The sequence below is a fragment of the Mytilus californianus genome, unplaced genomic scaffold (assembly GCF_021869535.1).
Source record: "Mytilus californianus isolate M0D057914Y unplaced genomic scaffold, xbMytCali1.0.p SCAF_3, whole genome shotgun sequence".
NCBI lineage: Eukaryota > Metazoa > Mollusca > Bivalvia > Mytilida > Mytilidae > Mytilus > Mytilus californianus.
The window spans coordinates 129260631-129285368 of NW_026262679.1; the positions used below are offsets into that span (position 1 = coordinate 129260631).

Genomic DNA, 24738 nt, shown 5'->3' on the forward strand with positions numbered 1-24738 from the left:
GTACAAATTTTCTATATGTTTTGTACAGACTTTGGCAAGACATGAAATCATGTATCCACAATATTATAAGTGTTCATCAATCCATGAAAATTAGTACCCAGGAAAATAAATGAAACTACAGTATATGTGTATACCCTGACTGTTCCGATACTGTGGATTAATTTATTTTCGTGGGTACCAATTTTCGTGGATTGAGGAAAACTTGCATTTTTGTGGATATTAAATTTCTTGGTTTTGGCAAAGTCTGCATACCTTCCTTTAGAAAATTTGTAATTCGTTGAGCATTTAAATTCGTGGTTCCCCTGTTCCCACGAAATCCACAAAAATTGGTATCCAACGAATATTAATGAATCCACAGTAACTATAACATGTAATAACTAGAAACAAAAAATGGTTTTATATGTCTTTGTAATAACTAAATAAATATAGCTTTCAATTTTCCATTTTTCTATTTTCTGACAGAAGAGAAATGTCAAGTAATCTGTTTCTATAAAATTGACTTTTATTTGGAACCTCCCATTGACTTATCCAACAATTTAACACTAATATCGTACTGAGTGTTTATTAATTGCTTTATCAATTGAAACATGAAATCTAAATTGGATAAAATATGTTTAAATTGTGATTAGATTTCACTGAATAAACAAAATTATTTAAATTCTTTAGGTGGTCGATTTTCAGCAGATCACCTGTATCTTTAAATCAAAATCCAGATTTGTGAATGTCAACAGCTGATTGAAATACATGGATACATGTAGTCAGCATGGTGTAATGGTCTAAATGCATATGAAAACATTTCCCAGAACCTCAAGCAATATTGGGAAAAACTATCTTTTAGAAAGAACGTGTCATCATGTATCAGAACCAATGAAAAAAATCACTGAAGTTACTCAAAAAATGATATATGACCTAAACCAATGAAAAAATCACTGAAGTTACTCAAAAAATGATATATGACCTAAAAAATGGTGACGTTTTGTTAAGTTTGGGTAACATAAAAGCCTCATCATTTATCTAGTTTTGATACAATGAAAGGGTCCTTGCACAAATATAATTAAGTGTGGAAAATAGTTTTGCATGAGCTTGCCAATTCATCTATTATTCTCAACAATTTTTACCAATATTTGTGCAATGACGATATAATACTGTATAGAAGAATTTTTGCAGTTACTGAAGACAAGCTCAAAGTACTGAATTAGTTGGTAATGAAATCCTGCCTTCTCACACTCATAAGATCAACTTTATATATCTCATTACATAGAAAGGTTTGTCAGAATCTCTAGTTTTAATTGACTACATTATACTACATATGAACTCGGGAAGGTTGAAAAGAATACAAGTACATTCTATGTCAGAAAATAAAAAGAGGTAGGACCATTATCAAAAAGTCTTTCAATCTTTACTTCAATTTCCATATGTGTTTCTAAGGTTCTAAAAACATTATGTTTTTATGCCCCTGTGGCAGAGAGGGCATTAAGTGTTATCCTTGTCCATCCGTCCGTCCCAAAATTAGTATCCATTCTTATACTTTCATTTGCCTCAACCAAATATTATGACACTTATACACAATGCTTATTACCACAAAACACAAATCAGGTTTGAATTTGGATGGCGTCACTTATACCGCTCTGGAGTAATGTCCCTTTATATATGGAAAAATTGCTGAATGTTTTGTTTCCGTTCTCTGATTTTAGTTTGCTTCAACCAAATGTTATGAAACTTATACACAATGCCCTATTACCACAAAACTCAGATCAAGATTGAATTTGGGTGGTGTCACTTTAACCGTTCTTGAGTCATGCCTCTTTATAACGTTGTATGCAAGCGGAGCTAGGTTTAACATTGTAAAAATGTTTAGCTCCACAAAGAGAAATTACAGTATGTCTATATAAAAGACCTAATGAGGAAACTGGTGATTTTTTTACCAGGAGAGCAATATAGACACAGGTGATCACTGCCTCATGTTTTTATTTATTTTTATTTTTTTTATCATAAATCCCTTCAACATTAACATGTAGCACTGACTAACATTTTGACTTTATGGAAATATGTTGAAAGTTGTAAAAAGTATATGATGTAGACTCTCTTATATTCAAGTTCCAGTAGGATTTGACAAATTTTAGATTTGTAAATGAAACAGATAGGGGAATTGGCCCTACATGTTTGTTGTATTACATTATGAGTTCAATGACCAAGTTTAAAGAAAAGGAAATCTTTAGGTCTACTGCTGTTATGTAGGAAAACTAGGTAGGATCTTAAAGGTGTTGATAAGTTGAGGACAACCATAAAAAATAAGTTTAACAATCATGTTAATTTTGGGTGAAAATATTCCAAAATTCAATTCTCATGATGGATCATCTATTCAAAATTAATGAGGCAATAAAAAAGAAATGTTTTCTCATAAACTTATATAATACATGTGTCATGAATATCCTTGTCATGGTGAAAATGATACCATACAAAGTTATGTGAACTTTTTAACAGAAATAAGAGAGATTCTCTTTTATACCACATATTTCACACAGTAATTTTGTAGTCTGGTTTTCATTTGTAAAAATAAAAATAAGGAGGTGTGGTATGATTGCAAATGAGACAACTTATAATCCACCAGAGTTCAAATGAAGTAAAAGTTAGCAATTATAGGCAATTGTACGACCTTCAACAATAAGGAAAACCCATACTGAACAGTCGGCTATATAAAAAACGACATGCAAAATGTAAAAACAATTTAAACGAGAACACAAATGACCTAATTTATAACAAAACAACAATTAACGAAAATCACATATGACAGACATAAGGTTACAGTTATCTGTACAAAATATCCCAGTAAACACATGACAGACATAAGGTTACAGTTATCTGTACAAAATATCCCAGTAAACATACGTCAGACATAAGGTTACAGTTATCTGTACAAAATATCCCAGTCAACATATGACAGACATAAGGTTACAGTTATCTGTACAAAATATCCCAGTAAACACATGACAGACATAAGGTTACAGTTATCTGTACAAAATATCCCAGTAAACATACGTCAGACATAAGGTTACAGTTATCTGTACAAAATATCCCAGTCAACATATGACAGACATAAGGTTACAGTTATCTGTACAAAATATCCCAGTCAACATATGACAGACATAAGGTTACAGTTATCTGTACAAAATATCCCAGTCAACATATGACAGACATAAGGTTACAGTTATCTGTACAAAATATCCCAGTAAACATATGACAGACATAAGGTTACAGTTATCTGTACAAAATATCCCAGTCAACATATGGTTACAGTTATCTGTACAAAATTTCTCAGTCAAATATCTGTCGTTTGTTTATGTGTTACATATTTGTTTTTCGTTCATTTTTTGTACATAAATTAGGCCGTTAGTTTTCTCGTTTGAATTGTTTTACATTGTCATTTCGGGGTCTTTTATAGCTGACTGTGCGGTATTGACTTTGCTCATTGTTGAAGGCCGTACGGTGACCTATAGTTGTCAATTTCTGTGTCATTTGGTCTCTTGTGGAGAGTTGTCTCATTGGCAATCATACCACATCTTCTTTTTTATATATATGACAGTTATCTGTACAAAATATCCAAGTTAAACCTAATGGTAAAGTACAACTTATACCACAAATTTTGAAAATTATAGTCTTAGTTTGAAAATGTTTCAACATTATTTTCTAGCATTTAGTCAAATATATTTTGATTTCTTAAAAAAACTATATTAAGAAATAAATTGCTGCTGAAATAATAATTAATAAAGGAATTCAGAAAAAAGAGTGACACTTTGAAGTTAGCCTAACAAAATATAAATGGCTCAAGTTTCACCTGAATACAATATTTATACATGTATTTTTTAAAAGGAGTAGGGGCAATGAAGTAAAAAAAAATTCTCTGAAAATATTTTTATTTTTTATAATGAGTTTGATGTCTTTTTCATGGCAAATGCACATAAAATTACTAGAAACATTTTTTGGTTAATTTTATCATAAAATATGTTCATTATGATATCATTATCACAACATTAACAAATTTGAATATTTTTTTTTAATTTTCATAACATGTTTATTTTTTCTCTGTCATATTACTTTCAAGGAAATAACAACACTCATAGTTTAGTGTTGAAAAATTGGTCTTTATGTCCTTCTGATCTTTATGTCAAATTAGTAAACCTTATCTTTCATAACTCATAACCTGGTTGTCAATTTGCACATTTTTTACTAATCATAAAAATATTTGATAGGTAAGAAAAAGATAACATCATACGATTATCTGTCACATTGCAGGTCATATTTGTAGATTGAACGATTGAACGATAAAAGTAAACAAAATGTTATGGCCTAATATTAATAAATAATAGATCTACCCTGTAGTAAGTATAGTATTCTCAACGCTCTGCTTCACACCCATACCTGCAAATTCCTGACGTTTACATGGGTTATTGTCAAATTTAAATCTCGGTGAAAACATAGTAAACTTGATGAAGGAAGATTCTTTATTTTATCATTGGGAGGTGTTTATGTGTCAATTAAATGAAATAGAGTAGCCGAGTATGAATAGAAAGTTACAGATAGAAGATTGTATTGTCACGGAGGTGTAACTATTCACATTGCATGCATGGAATGTAAAAAACTTTTTTTCGTAATACATCTGTTTACAAATTAGGAAATAAATAACTTAAAAGGTAAGTTAGTTTGGTAAAAAATAAGTTCATGTTAAACCGAAGTAAATAAATACTTAGAATGAGAGATTTATTAGTAAATAATGTTGTTAAATCTTTGGCATCCTATATGTATATGGGAAAATGTATTTGGTAATAATATTTTGAAATAAATTCTTTGAAATAGTAAGACCTTAACAGGTGCTTGTTTTCAATTAGTGATTTGGTATTACTTGTAAATCTTTGATTTAGCATAATGTCATGAAATTACAGATGCTCAGCCCATCTCTGTTAATTATTATTGTGACAAAAAATAAAACCATAATAAGTAATGCTTAGCAAGGTTGGCAAATGGATAGAGGTGTCATCCCTGTCGACCACCATTCAAACTAGAACGCTCCTAGTTTAAAAGTCACAAAACACTCCTGCACATTAAAAATATTAAGAAAATTGCAGAAATGAATGTCAAGGTCTAATATAAACCTTCAAAACTTCCAACTTTGAGCTGTATAACAATACTTTCTTTTTTATTAGCCTTGCAATTGCCTAATACATATATAAATACTGTGTATTTTAATCATGTATGCTATTACATCTTTCTTTTTTAAAAGTTAAAATTTAAATAGCCTGTAGGACATAATATATAAATGTGACAATAAATCTCAGCTTATTTTAGACCTGTTTATATCATCAGGTAAAAATATTTGCCCAATTAAACAATGGCATTAAAATAAGGTTGAAATTTCAATGAAATATTCAATAATTGAATTTTCATTTGAAAAAAAGATTGAAGGATGGTTAAATGTAAAGTCTGGCTATATTTGTCTGGTGTAAAGTAGACTAGAGAAAAGGATAGGCCATGTTAATCTAGATTTTTCATAGATGAGATTTTGACGATTAGGATAGAGATCAGATGACATGTAAATATGACGATAATATCCTTAAATATGTCATATATTATATTGATATTTATGTAATGAAATCCACGTCGTTAAACAGGTTTTAGTTATTAAATCCAAAAGTTACTATATTTTGGTATTCCCCCACAATAAAGTTGTGTCAATAAAAAATAAGATTCAGTAATATTCAGCATTGTTGCACCTGTCCCAAGTCAGGAACCTCTGACCTATATATGTTAGTCTTGCATGTTTTAAAAGTTAAATCTAGTTTGAATCTGTAAACAGTTCACATCTACAACCATTCAAACAAAATCATGTTGTGTCATAATGTTAACAACAACAAAAAACAACCAAATGAAGCAAAAAATAACCCCCCCCCCCCAAAACAACAAAAAACAACAAAAAAATAAAACCATACAGTACTCCTTTACTATTGAAGGAAAATCCACCCCATACTTACAAACAAGATTTCTTTTATCACAACTGTCCAGCCAAAATCCATTTTTGACCTACACATAGAGCACATCTACAACCATGAAAGCTAAATCCAGTTATGACCTACGCATAGAACACATCTACAATCATGAAAGCAAAATTTGTCCCAATATGCAATATTCATTTACTATAGTAAAATCTTGCCATATCCTGAAAAACAGATTTCATCCACTGGTACTACCATTCAAACAAATCCAACTGAGACTTCAAACAGTCCACATCTACAACTGTTTAGGTGAAATTAAATTTGTGCTCATCTGCAGCTATAGAAACATATTCATTATTTGTCTTTTTAACAGTGTTTGCTTTGTTATTTTTTTTGGCCTAACATGTAGTGGAGAGGCAGCATGTACCAATTTGCAAGTCTTTGTATTGTTCTGACAAGAGATTGAACCCACAACTTGACACATTCAAGAAGAAATTGGCAGTTGACCAATAGCTAATGATAATTTATACAAAATTATATTTGAAGCTTGCTGATTTTGTCCATTCGCTGTAATTGGATGCTCATGCCTTTGATTACTGTAAATTCAGAAATTATTGTGAGATTTTTTTAATGCACAATAAGAACTTGCATTCTGATATCTGTTACCTATATCTGTATGAAGCTTTTCCTGAATTCGCAATAATTTATCTCACATTTTTATCTATTCTTCAAAAATCACAATAATAAATGCATGCAATAATTTCTGAATTTAAAGTATCTGTTTTCTTGTTTTTCTTCTTGTGTATTTTTGGTCAGGTATGCTTTAAATTGTTTGCCTCTACAATTACTGACCTCTAGACACTTGAGTGAAGGATAAAATTCTTCTTTAGAATAGAAGATGCACCATTGGCTTTGAAGGTTATACATTTAACAAAAAGTTCAGCTTTGACCTTGAAAGCAAAACTAAATTTCAGATGCAACTTTAGAAATAAATTAACCAGCCATTAACAGGTATTATTTTCACATATTTTAATATTTTATCTTTTTGACTTACAATCAAGTTATTTCCACCTTATTAGGTAAACATAATATTTAGACATGAGAGATGTGGTATTTTACAACGTAAATTATCAGAAAGCCTATCTTATTGTGGTGTAAGGTGATATATATTGTAAGATTGACAGATGATTTTCTAAACCAGTATTTTCTTGTTAACAGTAGAAATTCTTGTGATTTATACTGGTTCAACAACTGAATTCGTAAGTGGTTATTGAAAATCAACCCTCATTGAACTGTACTATTGGTGATAGTCAGGACAATATAGGCTATCGTAAAGGTATGGAACATTTGGAAGGAAAGAACATTTTGTATCTTCATTACTTCATCTTTTTGTATAGTTTTGGAAAAATATTTCATTATATATTCTTTAGTTACTAAGTTGTAAAACTTGTGTCTGATCCTTTTGTCATTTTGAACAATAAAATGTGTTTAAACTATTCTTTAGTTGTAAAATCCTAAGATCCTAAAGAAGAAAAATAAATCCATCTACTTAGACAGGTAAATGATATCAAATATCTTACTAGATACTAGTACTTTAGTGCATACTGGTATATGTATATTAAATAAGAGGACTATTTTTATATTAAAGCATGCTATTGATTAATTACGTGTTATTCATCAAAAGATACGACAGATACCGAAATATATTTTATAGCATTATTCACAGAATGTGAGACATAGCGGCGGCATAAACTATTTGTATTAAGCTTTGTAACTTGTGAGGTGTGCATGTCAGTCTGAAGTGTTTCATCTGACCTTGACCTCTTTTTCATGCTCATTGGTCAATGTTAAGTTTTTGTGTTTTGGTCAGTTTTTCTATTACTATAAGCAATAGGTCAACTATATTTGATGTATGGAATGATTGCAGTGTACATGTCTGTCATGCAGGTATCATCTGTCCTTGACCTCATTTTCATGGTTCATATGTCAATGTTAAGTTTTCCTGGCTAAGTCTGTTTCTCAGATACTATTAGCAATAAGGTCAGCTATATTTGATGTAAGTGTTAAGGGATTGCTTCCTTTCATTAGTAGATACTTAGCCAGCCAGAAACTAAGGAAGTACTTCTTTAGCTCAGTCAGTTAGAGTACTGCTTTGTAATACAGAGATCCCGGGTTTGAATCTCAGAGGAGACAAACTGATTTTGTAAGAAGAATCATGCTCTTCAGTTACATTTGGCACCCAACTAAAAAAACTAAGGTAGTTAGAGAGGATTTCTAGCTAGGGTATGTGTGTGAGAGTCATAATGGTATTATGAATCTTGAGGTGGAGGAAGTGTGACAGCATTGCTTCCCTTCATTAGTAGATAGTTAGCCAGCTGTAAACAGTTGAGCTACGGAAGTACTTCTTTAGCTCAGTTGGTTAGAGCACTGCTTTGTAATACAGAGATCACGGGTTCGAATCTCGGAGGAGACAAACTGATTTTGTAAGAAGAATCATGCTCTTAGGTTACATATGGAAGGATTATAAGGTATACATGTCTGTCTGGCAGGTTTCATCTGACCTTGACCTCTTTTTCAAGGTTCATTGGTAGGTATTAAGTTTTCATGGTTTGGTTGGATTCTTGTATACTATAATCAATAGCTCAACTATATTTGGTGTATGTAATGATTGTAAGGTGTACTTGTATGTCTGGCTTGGTTAATCTGATCTTGAACTTTTTTTCATTTATCATTGATAATGTAAAGTTTATGTGAAAATGGATTGCTTTAATTAAGAAATAGTGTGCTGTTATCAATAAATAGTGTCCTTCTTACAATGAATAAATGATGCATTGATTTAAAATGCATGTTAAAATACAGCACCAACCACATGAATGGCCTTTCATACAGGTGGACACTTCCAAAGTAGCCATCAGTGCTGTCTATAGTAATGATGCTTTGGAAATTTGATTGGATAAGTTGGACTGGGAAGTGTCAATGTGTGAAGCATTATGTATTGTGTATTATCCAAATTTAGATATTTTGATTTCAATATGTTTTAGTTAAACCAATATAATTAGTAAATAAATGGATTTAAGAAGTAATTGATACTTCTGTTGTGCACAAAGACATTTATAGTAGTCATTCATGTTTACAAAATGTTTCAAAAGTAATTTTTAACTTTTTGTAGGTCAAAGGTCTTGTGTAGCATATCGAGTGACATTGACAGTGTTAAAAAGATTTAGGTGGCGTCTTAAATGGTTTATGATTATTCAAGGTCTAAAATATAGGGCTCATTGATAAATTCATTACATTTATAGCTAGAAGACACTTTTTTGATAAAATGCATAAAATGAAATGCAACTTGGAAAGAAATTCTTTGAATTTTGCTCTCAATTAAACAGTTGAGAATACATTTCTTGATTTGTGATTCTTTTTAGTAAGTTGATGATTATGCCCCTTTGAAATAGAAGATGTGATACAAAATTATTATTTGTGTGCACAGCAAATTTTTCTAAATTGATTGCACAATGCATGCCCTAAGACAAAGTTTTGAATGCAAAAATATAAAATATCTGACAAAATGGCATAAACACAACAACCGAAACGTTCAGGTCACTTTGTCTGACGATGTTGTGTTCATTGGTATAGTTGTCAACGTATATTTGTTCCGCCTAACAGAAGTTCCACTGGAAACTTTGTTATAAACAATGGCATAATATCTGTTCCTGTTGGAACAAATATTCTATACCATTTATTCCGTTGGGAACATTTATTGTAATATTTATTCCAGTGGAAATAATATTCCAGAATATTGTTTCCATTTGGAATTTATATTATGAAGGAACTTCTATTCCGTGACATAATAATAACGCATTAAACACATATTGGACAAATGACATCTGTTTTCTGCATGTAAACTACGAATAAAAAATTACATAAAAAATACAATATTAGATATTATATATAAAAAGTTTTTATTCTTGAAATATTTTAAAACTCACAGCAATCTTTTGTTAGTCATGATTTAAATGTATGTTACAAATGTTCATATTAAGATTAAGAGGGCTGCTGACATAAGCATTTTCACTGCAAGATAGCTGTTTGCAATATGGTGGTGTAAACAAACTCTAAATCAATCTCAATCATTAAATATCTGTTTTCATGCATTATATAGTGAAAAAAACTTATGTTAAAACAAATAACTGAAATTTGATAGATTGGTTGTCTTTTGGTAAATATTCAGTGGCAAACATTACATGCATAGTCAGGACCAAAAAGAAGCAACCAATAAATCCAATAGTTTTTGAAAAGTGTTACAGCTCAACAGGAACAGATTTGGAATGTCACTGGATAAGGAGAGTTTGTTGGATAGGGGTAGAAATAATCAACCTTTGGTGATAGTAGAGTCATCTAGACATCTCATATTGACAGAATAATGTTCACATGCTGAGTCAAGATTACATTATATTTTGAGGCAGTTACAATATGATTTTTGTTTTGAAATTTTAATGTATGTGGACACAAGAGCTCTATGACGGTGTAAATATTTACCTTCAGACTTTGACCATACCTTAAGATGTTGACAGCTTTGATATATGTCTGTGGAAATGGGTTATATAAATAATTGATTGTCAGATTTAATATGGCATACTTAAAAACAAAATTTACCTTTTTATATCTGAAAAATTTCATACATGAAAAATAATAAAAAACAGCCAACCGACTACTTTTGAAACTCGGTAGAAATAATTGGAAGAAGTTCGTTATTATTAAATAACTGTCCAGTACAATAGCCTTCATGGAAAATTTCATATTGGAAAAATGATCACAAACAGCAAAACTGCTACTATCGAAACCTATAGAAATAATTGGAAAGAGTTCATATTACTGTCCAGTACAAAAGCCTTATTCAAACATTTCCAATTGCATCTGGCCAAATTTCCAGTCCTTTTGTTATTACCTTTTTGATATTGTCATGATCAACTTTAATTTTGATATAGTGGATGCTAAAAAAAAACTTTTTTTTTTTTACTTTTATTTCATTTTTTTTGGGGTGTGTGTGTGTGTGTTGGAGGATGGTAGTGTTTGTTTCCTTGTTATTTTTTTGGGTGGAAGTGGGTCATTAGCAATAAAAACAGTTAAAGGTGTAATGCTGATTTCGCTTAAAGGTGCTTTACCACAGGCACTTGTCACATGTTATATTAAAGTATATAGGTAATTTTTTTCAGATACAAGTGCCTGTGTGCTTTACCCATTGATTAGTGCATTGCATTTTTGTTTAGTACCAATAAGTCATGGTAATGAAACAAACATTTATTACAACTTCTTGTTTTGTATAACAAATCTGTGTAAGAAATATTCAACCACAAATTTATATCTATGTTCAAGTTTTTTAAACAGTGGCATTTTACAGTAGCTATTCAACTTTGTATAGGATTCCAATGTCAAGTGATAACCTTGTATATACCTGTAATTTATTACCAAACTGATAAAACAGGTGTATTGTTAAGATAATATAAACATACATTCCGAGGGTACAATAGTATTATCCTCAGCTTTGAGAGGAGATTTGTTTACTTTGTATAAGTTAAATGTGTAATTTGTTACAGATTAATTCATGTTGTCAAAATGTGGTGTCATCCTTTGACTAGATATTAATCCAGTCCAGCCCATTTTGTCCAGTGACTGATAATAGATTAACTTTAATCTTTGGACTCTGAATGCTTTACATTTTATTGATTTGACCAAACATGAAAAATTTAACAGCTATTTACTATAGCTATCTAAATTATCCAAGGCAGATACAAACCTGAATTTTTCATGGAAAGTCAAATCATAGATATAAAAGGCTATTTATATCTAGGGTCCAATCAACATTTCCTGTCCAGTGTGCAATCCATTTAAAACAGGTTGAAGTCAACAATTCCCTGTACTTAGAGGATCTTCTTGGTTTGTTGTGGATATTGTGGTCATAGGGTCAATGTTGTCTTTTTATTTGGAGTTGTTCCCCCTGTTATAACTGATGAGCTACAAGCAATATTACTAGACTATTTTACAAGAAACAGATCTGCTTCAAGCTGTTGCATATGATAGGCTATTGCATGCATCATTATGGACATTTAACAAAAAAATACCCACAAAATGAAGAGCCAGAGACAATTCTTACTCCTTATGTATCAGATGAACCCCATTATTTCAAGTCATTTGGATGATTCAAGTTCACCTTAAGTCACATTGAAATGTGAATAGTGTTACTCCTCAAAGGACAGGTAATTTTCTTGCATGATAAATCTGAAATCATAAATAATTATTTCATCTGCTAGAACAAATTTATATGAGATACCGGTAGGATGATTTGGCACAACTTTTTTGAACTTTTGGCTTTCAGTTCTTCTCAACTTTGTGATTAAATATTTGACCTTGGGACTGTTTTGATTTGGGTGCCTCTGATGAGTCTTACGTAGACAAAACACAGGTCTGCCTAATTAAAAATATTCCTAGCTCTGATAAGTTTTTACTTGCTTAAACTTACAAACATAATATTTTACTGCATGTACTAAAAAAAAAAAAAAAAAAAGCCCCAAATTAAACAACGAAAAAAAAAAAAACATTGTTTCAGTAATAATCTCTGATCTTGAATACAAATTTTTAATTTTGTCATTTGATAAGGAACTTTCCGTTTTGAATTTTCCTTGGAGTTCAGTATTATTGTTATTTGACTTTTTCAAGACATTGACTTAATCCAACCTGCTTATTTATATCTCACCATAAGATGATGGTAAATGATGTATGGCAGCATAGTCAACCAGTTGATGGTGGCTGCCTACTGGAAGAAAAAGGAACAGACATTTAATCCAGATTTTAATTTTTGTTACACAACCCCATTATAGCCTGTCTCAAATGAATTGGCCAGTGGATATGATAACATCGGTTACACTATAAAGAACAGATGTACATTAGAGAGTTAATTATATTTAATGTGTCAAAATTTACACTGTTTGTTATCACAATCTTAAAGAACTTGACAACTGTTATTGTACATTACATAAACATTATCTCTGGTCATCACAAACTGACCAGTGGCTATTTATAATTGACAAAATTAATATTCACACTTCTGTGAAGTATTTTGATTGTCCTTCAGTTCATGCTCAAGTTGCTAGTTTTGAAGGCTTCAGTTTTAAAATCACTTTCAATAATGGAATTCTCTTGTTTTATAAAAAAAATTTCTCATTGACAAGTAGAATGTTGATATTTAGCAACTTAAACTGTGAATACCAATTAATTTTTTAGTGTGGCAATATTTTGAACAAAAATCTATGTAAGTAGTTTTTTAAGGACTAGCAGTACCAGTACAAAGAACATTTAGATATCTACAGTAAAAGAAATGTTTTAATCAGTGAAATTATGTTGGAGATTCATAGTAATGTTAACGTGAACACTTTATATACTTTCAGGACCTACATGTTACCCTTATTATCACAGAAAAATAACAGTTATCAAAATGGAGAAAGCAGCAGAAATACAGGTTTGTTTAATTTGGATAAATATTTAGAAAAACTTTAAACTAAATGGGAATGTATGGGATACTAAACACCCATGAGACAGCAACACATGGCAATCAACAATGAACATTTAGTGGTCAACATTTGTTTCTTTATGATGAGTATATCAGAGGTTCTGAAGGTTTTTTGGACCTCAGTGGTCTTTTGGTCTAGTAATTGTTCAAGCATTACTGGTCCAGTCAGTGTTTTTAGCAGTCTTTTACGATATGAGTATTACAAAATTCTTACATCTACACTGGTCATTTGGTCCAGTAATTGATGACATTTTACTGGACCAAACCATTTATTACTGGACATTGCCACATGTCTGACAGACCTTGGGAATGACTGGTATATAAGTGCTAGCATATTATACAGTTGCCTGTAAATTGCCCTTAGCTTTACAAGTTGTGACAATTCAAACTTACAAAGCATTTGACTGGATGCTTTTGAATGTATCGCTTGGTTCTAAGTTTTTAAAAGTTATAGAAAAAACAAGCCATTTCTTTGCGATGTTTTGAAGAGTGAATCAGGAAAAAAGATTGAAAGTACTGTGAACAACACAGACAATTGCAACTTTAGAAAACAGCAATGCTTTTAATTGTGTTTTTGTTGTTGCTTTTTTGTGTGTGACACTCTGATGAGTCAAGCCATTTCTAGCTAATTTTTACAATTTGTTCTTATAATGTGCAGTAACACTACTGTCTCAGGTTAGGGGGAGGGTTGAGACCTCAAAAACATGTTTAACCCCACCACATTCTATATGTGCCTGTCACACATCAGGAGCCTGTAATTCAGTGCTTGTCATCGGTTGCTGTCTGTCATTTGTTTTTTGTTTATTGCTTTGTTATAAATCAGGCCATTGGTTTTTCCGTTAAAATGTTTCACATTTTGTCATATCAGGGCCTTTTATAGCTGACTATACTATATATTATGCTCATTGTTGAAGAATGTACAGTGACCTGTCAATGCTCAAATCCACTTCATTTGGACTCCGTTGGTTAGTTGTCTCATTGGCAATCATACCACATTTTTTGTTTTTTTTTAACAAAATCATAGTGTATTGTTTTGTGTGTATAAATGTCATGTTGCCCATCAAGGGCCCTTAATTGGAATAATAAATATTCTTATTCTTATTCTTACCACATTTTCTTATTTTATATTTAAACAACCAATATGGTCAGCTTATAGTCTGTCTAGTAAAGAGTATCTAACAGGCTGTCTAGTATAGAGTATCTTACAGTCTGTCTAGTATAGAGTATCTTACAGGCTGTCTGGTATAGAGTATCTTTCAAGCTGTCTGGTATAGAGTATCTTACAGTCAGTCTAGTATAGAGCAGTCTGTCTAGTATAGAGCAGTCTGTCTAGTATAGAGTATCTTACAGTCAGTCTAGTATAGAGCAGTCTGTCTAGTATAGAGTATCTTACAGTCTGTCTAGTATAGAGTATCTTACAGGCTGTCTGGTATAGAGTATCTTACAGTCAGTCTAGTATAGAGCAGTCTGTCTAGTATAGAGTATCTTACAGTCAGTCTAGTATAGAGCAGTCTGTCTAGTATAGAGTATCTTACAGTCTGTCTAGTATAGAGTATCTTACAGGCTGTCCAGTATAGAGTATTTTATAGGCTGTCTAGTATAGAGTATCTTACAGGCTGTCTAGTATAGAGTATCTTACAGTCTGTCTAGTGAAAGTATCTTACAGTCTGTCTAGTATAGAGTATCTTACAGGCTGTCTAGTGAAAGTATCTTACAGTCTGTCTAGTATAGAGTATCTTACAGGCTGTCTAGTATAGAATATCTTACAGTCTGTCTAGTATAGAGTATCTTATAGTCTGTCTAGTATAGAATATCTTGCAGGATGTCTAGTATAGAGTATCTTACAGTCTGTCTAGTCTAGAGTATCTTACAGGCTGTCTAGTATAGAGTATCTTACAGTCTGTCTAGTATAGAGTATCTGGTATCTGTCAGTCTGTCTAGCATAGAGTATCTTACAGTCTGTCTAGTGAAAGTATCTTACAGTCTGTCTAGTCTGTCTAGTATAGAGTATTTGTCAGTTTTAGGTGTAGCAATTATCTTGCTACAGTTAAACATGGTGATACTGGTTAATTCAAAGATCTACTGATGAGTAGGTGTGACTAAATCCCATGAAATTTTGCATCTTATTTTAATTTATTGAATCTTATTCAGGCAACCACCTGACAGTCTTCCATTCATCGTGCCTTTGAATTTTCATTATCTTATGAAAACAGGTTTCTATCTACTACAAACACACAAGCATTAGGTGTTGATGAATACCTTGTACACAAAAGTATATATGATTCTTTATTGATGATCAATTTGGAACAACTGTCATTGAGAAATGACTGACAATAATTATTGTCACCATGTACTGTTTAAGGTTAATTGCAATATCCATGAGATTTAATCTCATATTGTAGGTCACAATCAGAGGCAGATTAATGGGGGTGGGTGGGGTGCAGGTCCCCAGTTATGGAGTTACATTTATGGTTAATCAAGACTTTTTACCTATTCCACTCCACTTTGTCTAGTTTGGGGGCCCCCGGGCCCCCTTTTTCAAAATCCTGGGTCTGCATCTGACAATGATCAACATAACTAAATGTTAACCATCTACTTAAACTACATGGCCACAAAACATGTCCCGTGTCTAAATATTGATTATAGTTGTTTTGAAAAAAAACTATTAGAATACTTAATAATCTTGTCATAAACCCATCTGTTAGTTAAAATAATTATGTAAATATAATATGCTTATTAGGAATTATTACATACAAGTCTTTTTGAATGAAATTTTAAATCTTTTTGACATAATCATATAATTTCTGTGTGTATGTTGGTTTGTTGATTGTATTAGACTAATAGCATCAATTATGTATGAGCATTATTGGCTTTTTCTTGAAGAAGAGGAGTATTGACTAAGTTACCTTTAAAGGTATGGGTGATTGATTTTATTCATCATTTCAATTAAGGTAAAATACTTTTTGGTGTATCATTTTTTTATTTTTTTATATTTGAATGCTATCAATTGAGGTAAGCTGGTAAGACTGAACTTTGGAAATACGGAAAAAATGATTTATTTTGACAGAATATGGATAATATTTACTGTATAAGGATTTTTAAAGCACTGCATTGAAATGTATTTGATATTACATATTGTTTTGTTGATTGATATATTTACAATCACAAAAAATGTATCCATAGAGACCATTTTCGTAACTTTCTTCTTAAAATATATATAGGAACAATTATATTTGCTGAACTAATGTACTCCCTTTTAAAGGGATATTTGTACTCTTTTATTTTAAGGATACAGGATATTCAGGGATAAGCAATGTTTTGAATTATAGTCCGGTATTATTTACCGGGTAATCAAATAATTTGATATCACCTTCTCCTACTAATCTCAGAATAAAGCCACCTTGTAGTATGTTATGTAAGGTTTATTATGTTCCATGCTATGAAGTAGTAGGGGCGATATTACTAATTTTTTTACCTGTCCGTCTGTCAATAAATTATAATTATTTCTGAATGTTTACTTCAATACTGTATATTGGATTACAACAGTACTAGGATGCATAGTCATATAATGAGAGAGAGATACTTATTGAATTTAAGGTCAACTTATCAAAAGGTTAAGGTCAAAGATACTATAAATAGACTGAAATTAGTGCAAGTGGTTTCCAGGTGCTGAATCAAATACTTTATAAGGGATTTGCAAGCCAACCTTACTTGGATAAGGAATCACATATAATTAGAGGAAGATCCCTATTTGTTAAGTCAATAGGTCTGGGGTCAAGATCATAGTTACTAGAAAAAGATTTGTGTAACACAATACTACTGTCTGAAATCATAACTGGAAAGACTCATATCTTAAAGTAAACAGAAAAAACCATGCCATCTGACCAATATAAGCTTTTGTCCTTAATGTGAGTGTGTGAAGTTTGTGAGCCTTCTCACTATAGGTTCATTAATTCCAGTTTTGTCTATTTAAGGAATGACTGTAATATTTTTTCTGTCTACGAAGAAATAACATCAAAAATGTGGTGCACACTGAATAACCCGCATAGCGGGTTATTTTAAAGTGTGCACCACATTTTTTATGCTATTTCGAATAGACAGAAAAAATATTACAGTCATTTCTTATAATTTAATTCTAAATAAACAAAACAACGTCAGCCAATCAGAAGACGCGTTACATCCAAAATTAAATTATAGTTAAATAGTTTTTTTTGTCTAATAATGATGCTTATAAAGAAATGTTTATTATTATTTGTACAAATCATTTTAGGGTAAAATATTTCAAGTAGCATTGTCACTTCCTATCTCCCCATATCAATAAATATGAATTTCAACTTATACATGCTCATTTACTGAAAGGGATATCTGACATTTAATCATAATGAGAAAAGACGGCAAAACTTTTACCAAAACAGTACCAAAATAAAAATAAGTCAGATGAATGAATTTTATATAATTTGCCTGTCTTTCCTGAGACTCTTAACAAAATTAATTGAAAACAACAAAAATAGTGATCAATAGTTCCTGATTACCTAAATTTCATTGCTTGATTGGAAATCTTGTTGAAAGTTATAAACCTACTAGGAATATTATTGGACTTTAGAGATATGTAATTTAAATTCTAATGTTCATTGCAATACAAGGGAAATAACTCAGAGGCCAAAAACTTGAATTATTAATCAGAGAAATTAATTACTGTGTTTTTACCTGGCTTATAATGCATGAATAATTAATTAGAAGAAAACCGGTAAACAGATGTTAGTATTTAGCAGAATTTCCGTACTAATGATCATCTTCATAATAGTTTTTTACGTAAATGCTGAAAGTATAAGTACTAGTACTGAGATTTTCAGCAAAATTTGAGGATTTTGTCAAAAATTCAGTGTAGTATATAAGTATAAAGGATTTTGTGTGTGTGTCAAACATCAATCTTAAGGATATTAAGGAAAGTAACATAATATATAGGAAAAGAATTTCTTCGAAATTAAGAATCACAAGAAGATCAAAATCAAAATTACAAGTTAGAGATACAAGATGACACATAATTACAAATGACATTGCAGATTAAATGTTTTCTATCTTCTTTCATTACAGGGAAATTCTGGAGAAATTTTGAACTCAGAAAACAGATATAAAATGGAAAGTACAGATTCAGATCTTTCTGAGTGGGAGTCTAGAACATTTGGAAATATTCATCTGAAGTCACCTCCAATGGTTCATCAATATGACGATTCCTCTAACAGTGATAATCCTCATCTAAGTAAACGGAAATATCCGAACTCTTATGGTTACAGTGTTGATTCAGAATCACCAAAAAAAAGCATGGATTCTTTTCGTTTCGATAAAGAAAACATTCCAACAAACTGGAGTAGTTCTTTGACTTCTAGGGATAGAGACAGTGCTTTAGGTGGTTCTTTAATTTCAGCCTATGGTTCTGTGCTGACGGATAGTTCTAGTTCTTTTGATGCTCAGTCTAATTCAGAGAGTGAGACTGTTTCGAATCTTAGTTCACCAACTCATAGTACTTATGGACGATATAGAAAGATTTATGGAAATCGTAGTGACTCTACGGAAAATGACAAAAATTTTGACTGTGATCAAGAAGAAGTAGTAGTTCTTCATAGATTACCTGGAGAAAATTTAGGGATGATTCTTGGGATTGAGGGTGATAAAACAAAAGAACATATTTCGGCTGTCCGGGTAAAAACTGTAACAATAGGTGGTGCTGCATACAGAGCAACTGGCAGCTCTTCAGGGATTGCTGTCGGTGATGAAGTATTACAAGTTAATGGTTTAGATTTAAAAACTCTGTCACATGATGAATGTGTAACAGTGTTTAAGGAGATGCCACTTAGAGTCATTCTGAAAATAAAGCGGAAATCTAAACATACCAAAGCATCAGAAACAGGAAGTCAATCCAGTGAAGGCAAAGGATCCAAAAATAGTTTTGTAATGCGTTACTCTGCCTCAGAAAGTGAGGATGACAACTATGATGGGTTTGTTCCCTTGCAGTATGAAATAGATAAGGATCCGACAGAAAGTTTGGGATTAAGCATTGTACCTAGTTATGGTTCAACAAGGCAATATTTTCAGGTAAATTTAAAGATATAAAAATTTCTTACTGTGAATTTGTTTATTATCTTGCCTACCAACTTTCGTAAATTAAGAAAAGTTTGAATTTTTGTGGATATTAAAATTCATGATTTTGGCAAAATTTGTTTACAAGTCTATAAAATCATTAATGATTTGAATTTGTGGTTTAACTATACCCATGAAATCTACGAAAATTGGTATCCAACAAATGATAGTGAATGCACAGTATTTACATTTATAAAAGGAAATTTTTTTCAGATATGAAATAATTTATACTGTAAATTATAATGGTTATCATGTTCATGTTAAAAAAAATTTGCATATTTTAATTAGCTTAAATGAGGTTTGAAGAATATCAATATATAAATAACTCTTTGGATTATATCTAATGAGTTTGTTTCCTCTAGATTTATAAAAAATTATCAGGTATTTGTGTATAATGTCTATTTTACTATAAAAGATTTATGTGACGATTATAGATTTATAATGTTTTTACTATATACTTGTGCAATGTATCTTTTCAGTATTTATTGTCAACAGCTTTTTTTGTATGAAATCATGAAGAAATTTCATTTTTTATATATGGAAAGTAAAAAAGTATTGAAAATTAATTTAAGATTATATGTTCCTCAATTTTTAAATATAAATTTGTCAATACAGAATTAAATCCTTGAATTTGCTGCAAATTATAGACTTGGATTGTCTCCCCTAGAGTTTAAATTTAGCGTATAATTAGGCGTGTTAATCAATAGAATAGTAATATGTAGAAAATTGGATTATAATTGTAGTCATTGATATTGACAATTAAATCAGTCCTCAACCATGTACAACCTTGATTGATCTGGCAACTGTGGAACAAAGTTATTAAGTGTGTTAAAAGAGGTCCTCTTCAGGTGGGAGCTGAAATTTTTATACATATTTATTCAAAAAGATGATGACACTTTATTTCTTCAATATTTACTTTTTATAGATTTGAAGAAGGATTTTTGTCTCACAGGTTAGGAATTTAAGTTTGATTTTTTTCCTAATAGATTTGTAAAGGTTTAAACAATATTCTAACTGTTGCACTTTTTGATGCTGTTTTTTTTGAATTGATAACAAATTAATTCATGTCATTTCTCTATCTCTGGTTCAGAATTTCTTACCATTATAATTATAAAAATATTTTAGTGGTATGATAATGTGTTATACTAGTAATGTATTTCTGATCACACATCAGATGGGAGAAATGTACATTTCAAGCTATAACTGGACTTTATATGACTTTTGTCATCTGGTCTTTGAAACATATTAATAACACACAATTTACCTTAAGAACCCATTATTTAGTAGTATGTCCATATATTTACTGTATTTGAAGATAATCAATGGAATGTCGATAGGGGAAGCAGATGGGATTTTAATCTTGTTTAAAATATCTTTTTGTGGATATGTGACATTTGAAGTGGCCAGATAACGATTTCAGACTACATTACAAGATGTTTCAAGTTATTGAATTTCGGTCAATAAACCAAAGATTTATATAAATATTTTAGTATTTAATGTTTTAGAATTTAACTTTAAACAATTTATAGGATATTTAATTTTATTTTATGTGATGGAATGTTAAAATTTAAAGTTTTCTATGAAAAAATGTCAGTATCACATCCATGTGGCTCCAACCTGGTCAAATCTTACCTGTTACCTTGGAGAGGTTTGGCAGGCAACTCGATGATAAAATGTCAGTGTCACCTCCATGTGGTTCCAACCTGGTCAAATCCCACCTGTGACCTTGGAAAGGTTTGGCAGGCAACTCTATGATAAAATGTCAGTATCACCTCCATGTGGCTCCAACCTGGTCAGATCCAACCTGTAAGTATGGGAGGTTTGCCAAGCAACTCTATGATAAAATGTCAGTATCACCTCCATGTGGCTCCAACATGGTAAAATCTGATATATGACCTTTGGGAGGTTTTGCAGGCAACTCAATGATAAAATGTCAGTATCAATTCCATGTGGCTCCAATATGGTAAAATCTGACCTGTGACCTTGGGAAGGTTTGGCAGGCAACTCTATGATAAAATGTCAGTATCACTTCCATTTGGCTCCAACATTCTCAAATCCGACCTGTGACCTTAGGGAGGTTTGGCAAGCAACTCTATGATAAAATGTCTGTATCACCTCCATGTGGCTCCAACATGGTAAAATCTGATATATGACCCTTGGGAGGTTTTGCAGGCAACTCAATGATAAAATGTCAGTATCAATTCCATGTGGCTCCAACCTGGTCAAATCCCACCTGTGACCTTGGAAAGGTTTGGCAGGCAACTTTATGATAAAATGTCAGTATCACCTCCATGTGACTCCAACCTGGTAAGATCCCACCTGTAACCTTGAGAGATTTGCCAAGCAACTCTATGATAAAATGTCAGTATCACCTCCATGTGGCTCCAACAAGGTAAAATCTGATATATGACCTTTGGGAGGTTTTGCAGGCAACTCAATGATAAAATATCAGTATCAATTCCATGTGGCTCCAATATGGTAAAATCTGACCTGTGACCTTGGGGAGGTTTGGCAGGCAACTCTATGATAAAATGTCAGTATCACCTCCATTTGGCTCCAAAATTCTCAAATCCGACCTGTGACCTTGGGGAGGTTTGGCAAGCAACTCTATGAGAAAATGTCAGTATCAACTCCATGTGGCTCTAACACTGTCAAATCTGATCTGTGACCTGGGGAGGTTTGGCAGGCAACTCTATGATAAAATGTCAGTATCACCTCCATTTGGCTCCAACATTCTCAAATCAGACCTGTGACCTTGGGGAGGTTTGGCAAGCAACTCTTTGATAAAATGTCAGTATCACCTCCATGTGGCTCTAACACTGTCAAATCTGATCTGTGACCTTGAGAGGTTTGGCAGGCAACTCTATGATAAAATGTCAGTATCACCTCCATTTGGCTCCAACATTCTAGGTTTGACTAAAATTAGTTTGTCAAAATAAATAGCTACACTTGAAGAAGTTTGAGGTCAAATAACCAAAGTTGAAATGTTTCCTTTGCACAACCTTATCTAATTCTGATGTGGAGCAAAAACATTTTTGACAAATCTGGATTTTTAAAGTCAAGCTCCCTATCATTAAATGTGTATTTGAAAAAAATTGCCAATCTATTGCTCTGATTTTTAAAAAATTTTGCAATATACTAGTATATGCTTATTTGACTGAATTTTGGATAAAATGATAAGTTATTATTTAATTTGTATGTACTTGAAATAAATACTTCTAACATAATGGGTGTACTGTACCTGTTAATTTATTCACAACCTTTTTTGACTTAGATTATTTAAGATCTTGATATATTTTATAGACCCCTGTGAATTGCTGAAGACCATATTTAGCCCTTTAGATGTCTTTTGTTTGGGTTTTTTTGTCTGTTGTCAGGTTGTTGTCTCTTGATGTATACACAAATCTCCATTTATTCATATATATATATATATATACTCATTTGTCATTTCTGATACCACAAAAGTAATTCATTTGAAATAATATGGAGAATCGACTGGAAAGTAAACATAGGTCTTTTTAAAAATTGTAAAGTAGCACTTTTATTTTTGCAAATAAATGGGTAACTAAACAGATTGTCAACTTCTGTTTGAAGTAAAAATGTCACTGCAATGGGTGATTCATTTTTGAACACTTTATTTCACCAATAATCACCATACCTTAACACATCAAAATTTCTGACTTGTCTGAACACAGATCTGTCTGCAAGTCATAATTTCATTAGATTAATTAACACAATTGTATTATACTTGTTAATCCCCTTTGACAGCTTTTGTGATACAGACTATAGACAAATTTTGAATACACTTTTTAAAATAGACCCATTCAAATTACTTTACCTTGTAGAACGGATTAAGAAAGGACTTAAAAAGTTTGAAATAAGTTCTTATATAACTATTTTTTGTAGAGTTGAAAGAATCATTGTAATTTTTGATAGTCAAGAACTTGTACGAAAAAGGAATTTTTACATGTCATTCTTGTTTTGGATATAATTTGTAGAAATATTTCACAGGTGAGATTTTTTATACATGATTGAATCTATAAAATACTATGTAATAAGAACATTTGTATGTAATATGTTCAGGTAGATACCTGTTTAAACAAATAATTATATCACCTTGAACAGGTGAGCATTTGTTGATCATGAATATGGAAATATTGTTTAGGGAGATTTGAAGCAATTTATACTGTTATGAATTTTCTGGACATTGATTTTTAGTTTATATTCTATATTTGGATTGATTTGAATTTGCAGGTTTGTTGTTTTCTCTTCATATTAATTAATGAAAGTTATTATTAATTATTGAACTATTATAGAAAATATGTTGAGGAAAATAACCCAAAACTAAGTATCTTTTATTTTAAACCTTTAGTGGATTCAAGGTGGGATTTTTATTGTTAAAATCTTATCAGTTTGTGAAATAATTTGAACAGTTTCGAATTGACTTTGATTTAAGACATTTCCATAAGGTGTCATAATGAATTTTGTTCACTGAAAAGTTCAAAGTATTAATACATAAAAGTAAGTTAGCTTTTTACTTAATTATTGATGCATATATATTTCCTGTTTAATGATTCACAAAGAATAAACAAAACCATTATCCCACACATTTGAATTTCATTCGTCAAAAATTATGTAAAAAAAAAGACCTCCATTAAAAGTTTATAAAGTTTGTCAGATTCAGCAGAAGAAACAACCGCCCCTCCCTTTGACTAATAGTTGAGAATTCGCCAATTTCAAGCCTGAACGACCTTTTTATTCCACTACAGTCTTGTTGCATTGCTAAATATTTAATCCAGATAAATACAGATTAATATCTTCCCAAAAAAGTGTTTGAGCCTGCCAAGATTTGTAGACATTTATTAGTCATCATAGATAACCATATACAGCTTTATATGCTGTATAGACAATTTATTAACCTTCGCCACAGACAAATACCATTTGTTTAATATGTTAATGCTGAAATAACAGAAGTTTGTGGCACTGTAAAGTTAAACCAAAATGTGGATATAATGTCCCCAAAAAGTTATTATAACATACTTGGATTATACT

General features: G+C 31.3%; 2 protein-coding genes across 4 annotated transcripts in view; both read left to right on the plus strand.

The window, feature by feature from the left end:
- LOC127736192 (multiple PDZ domain protein-like) overlaps positions 1–24738 on the plus strand; it is a 158733-nt gene that overhangs the window by 58296 nt on the left and 75699 nt on the right. The window lies entirely within an intron of this gene.
- Positions 4450–24738, plus strand: part of LOC127736190 (uncharacterized) — a 46731-nt gene continuing 26442 nt past the window's right edge. Inside the window, exons 1-3 of one of the 2 annotated variants that reach the window (XM_052246764.1) lie at positions 4450–4691; positions 13427–13497; positions 18643–19641. In XM_052246764.1, the coding sequence (XP_052102724.1) occupies positions 13474–13497; positions 18643–19641 (1023 nt within the window). In that variant the 5' untranslated portion in view covers positions 4450–4691; positions 13427–13473. The remainder of the gene's footprint in view (positions 4692–13426; positions 13498–18642; positions 19642–24738) is intronic. The other variant, XM_052246763.1, reaches the window with a different exon arrangement.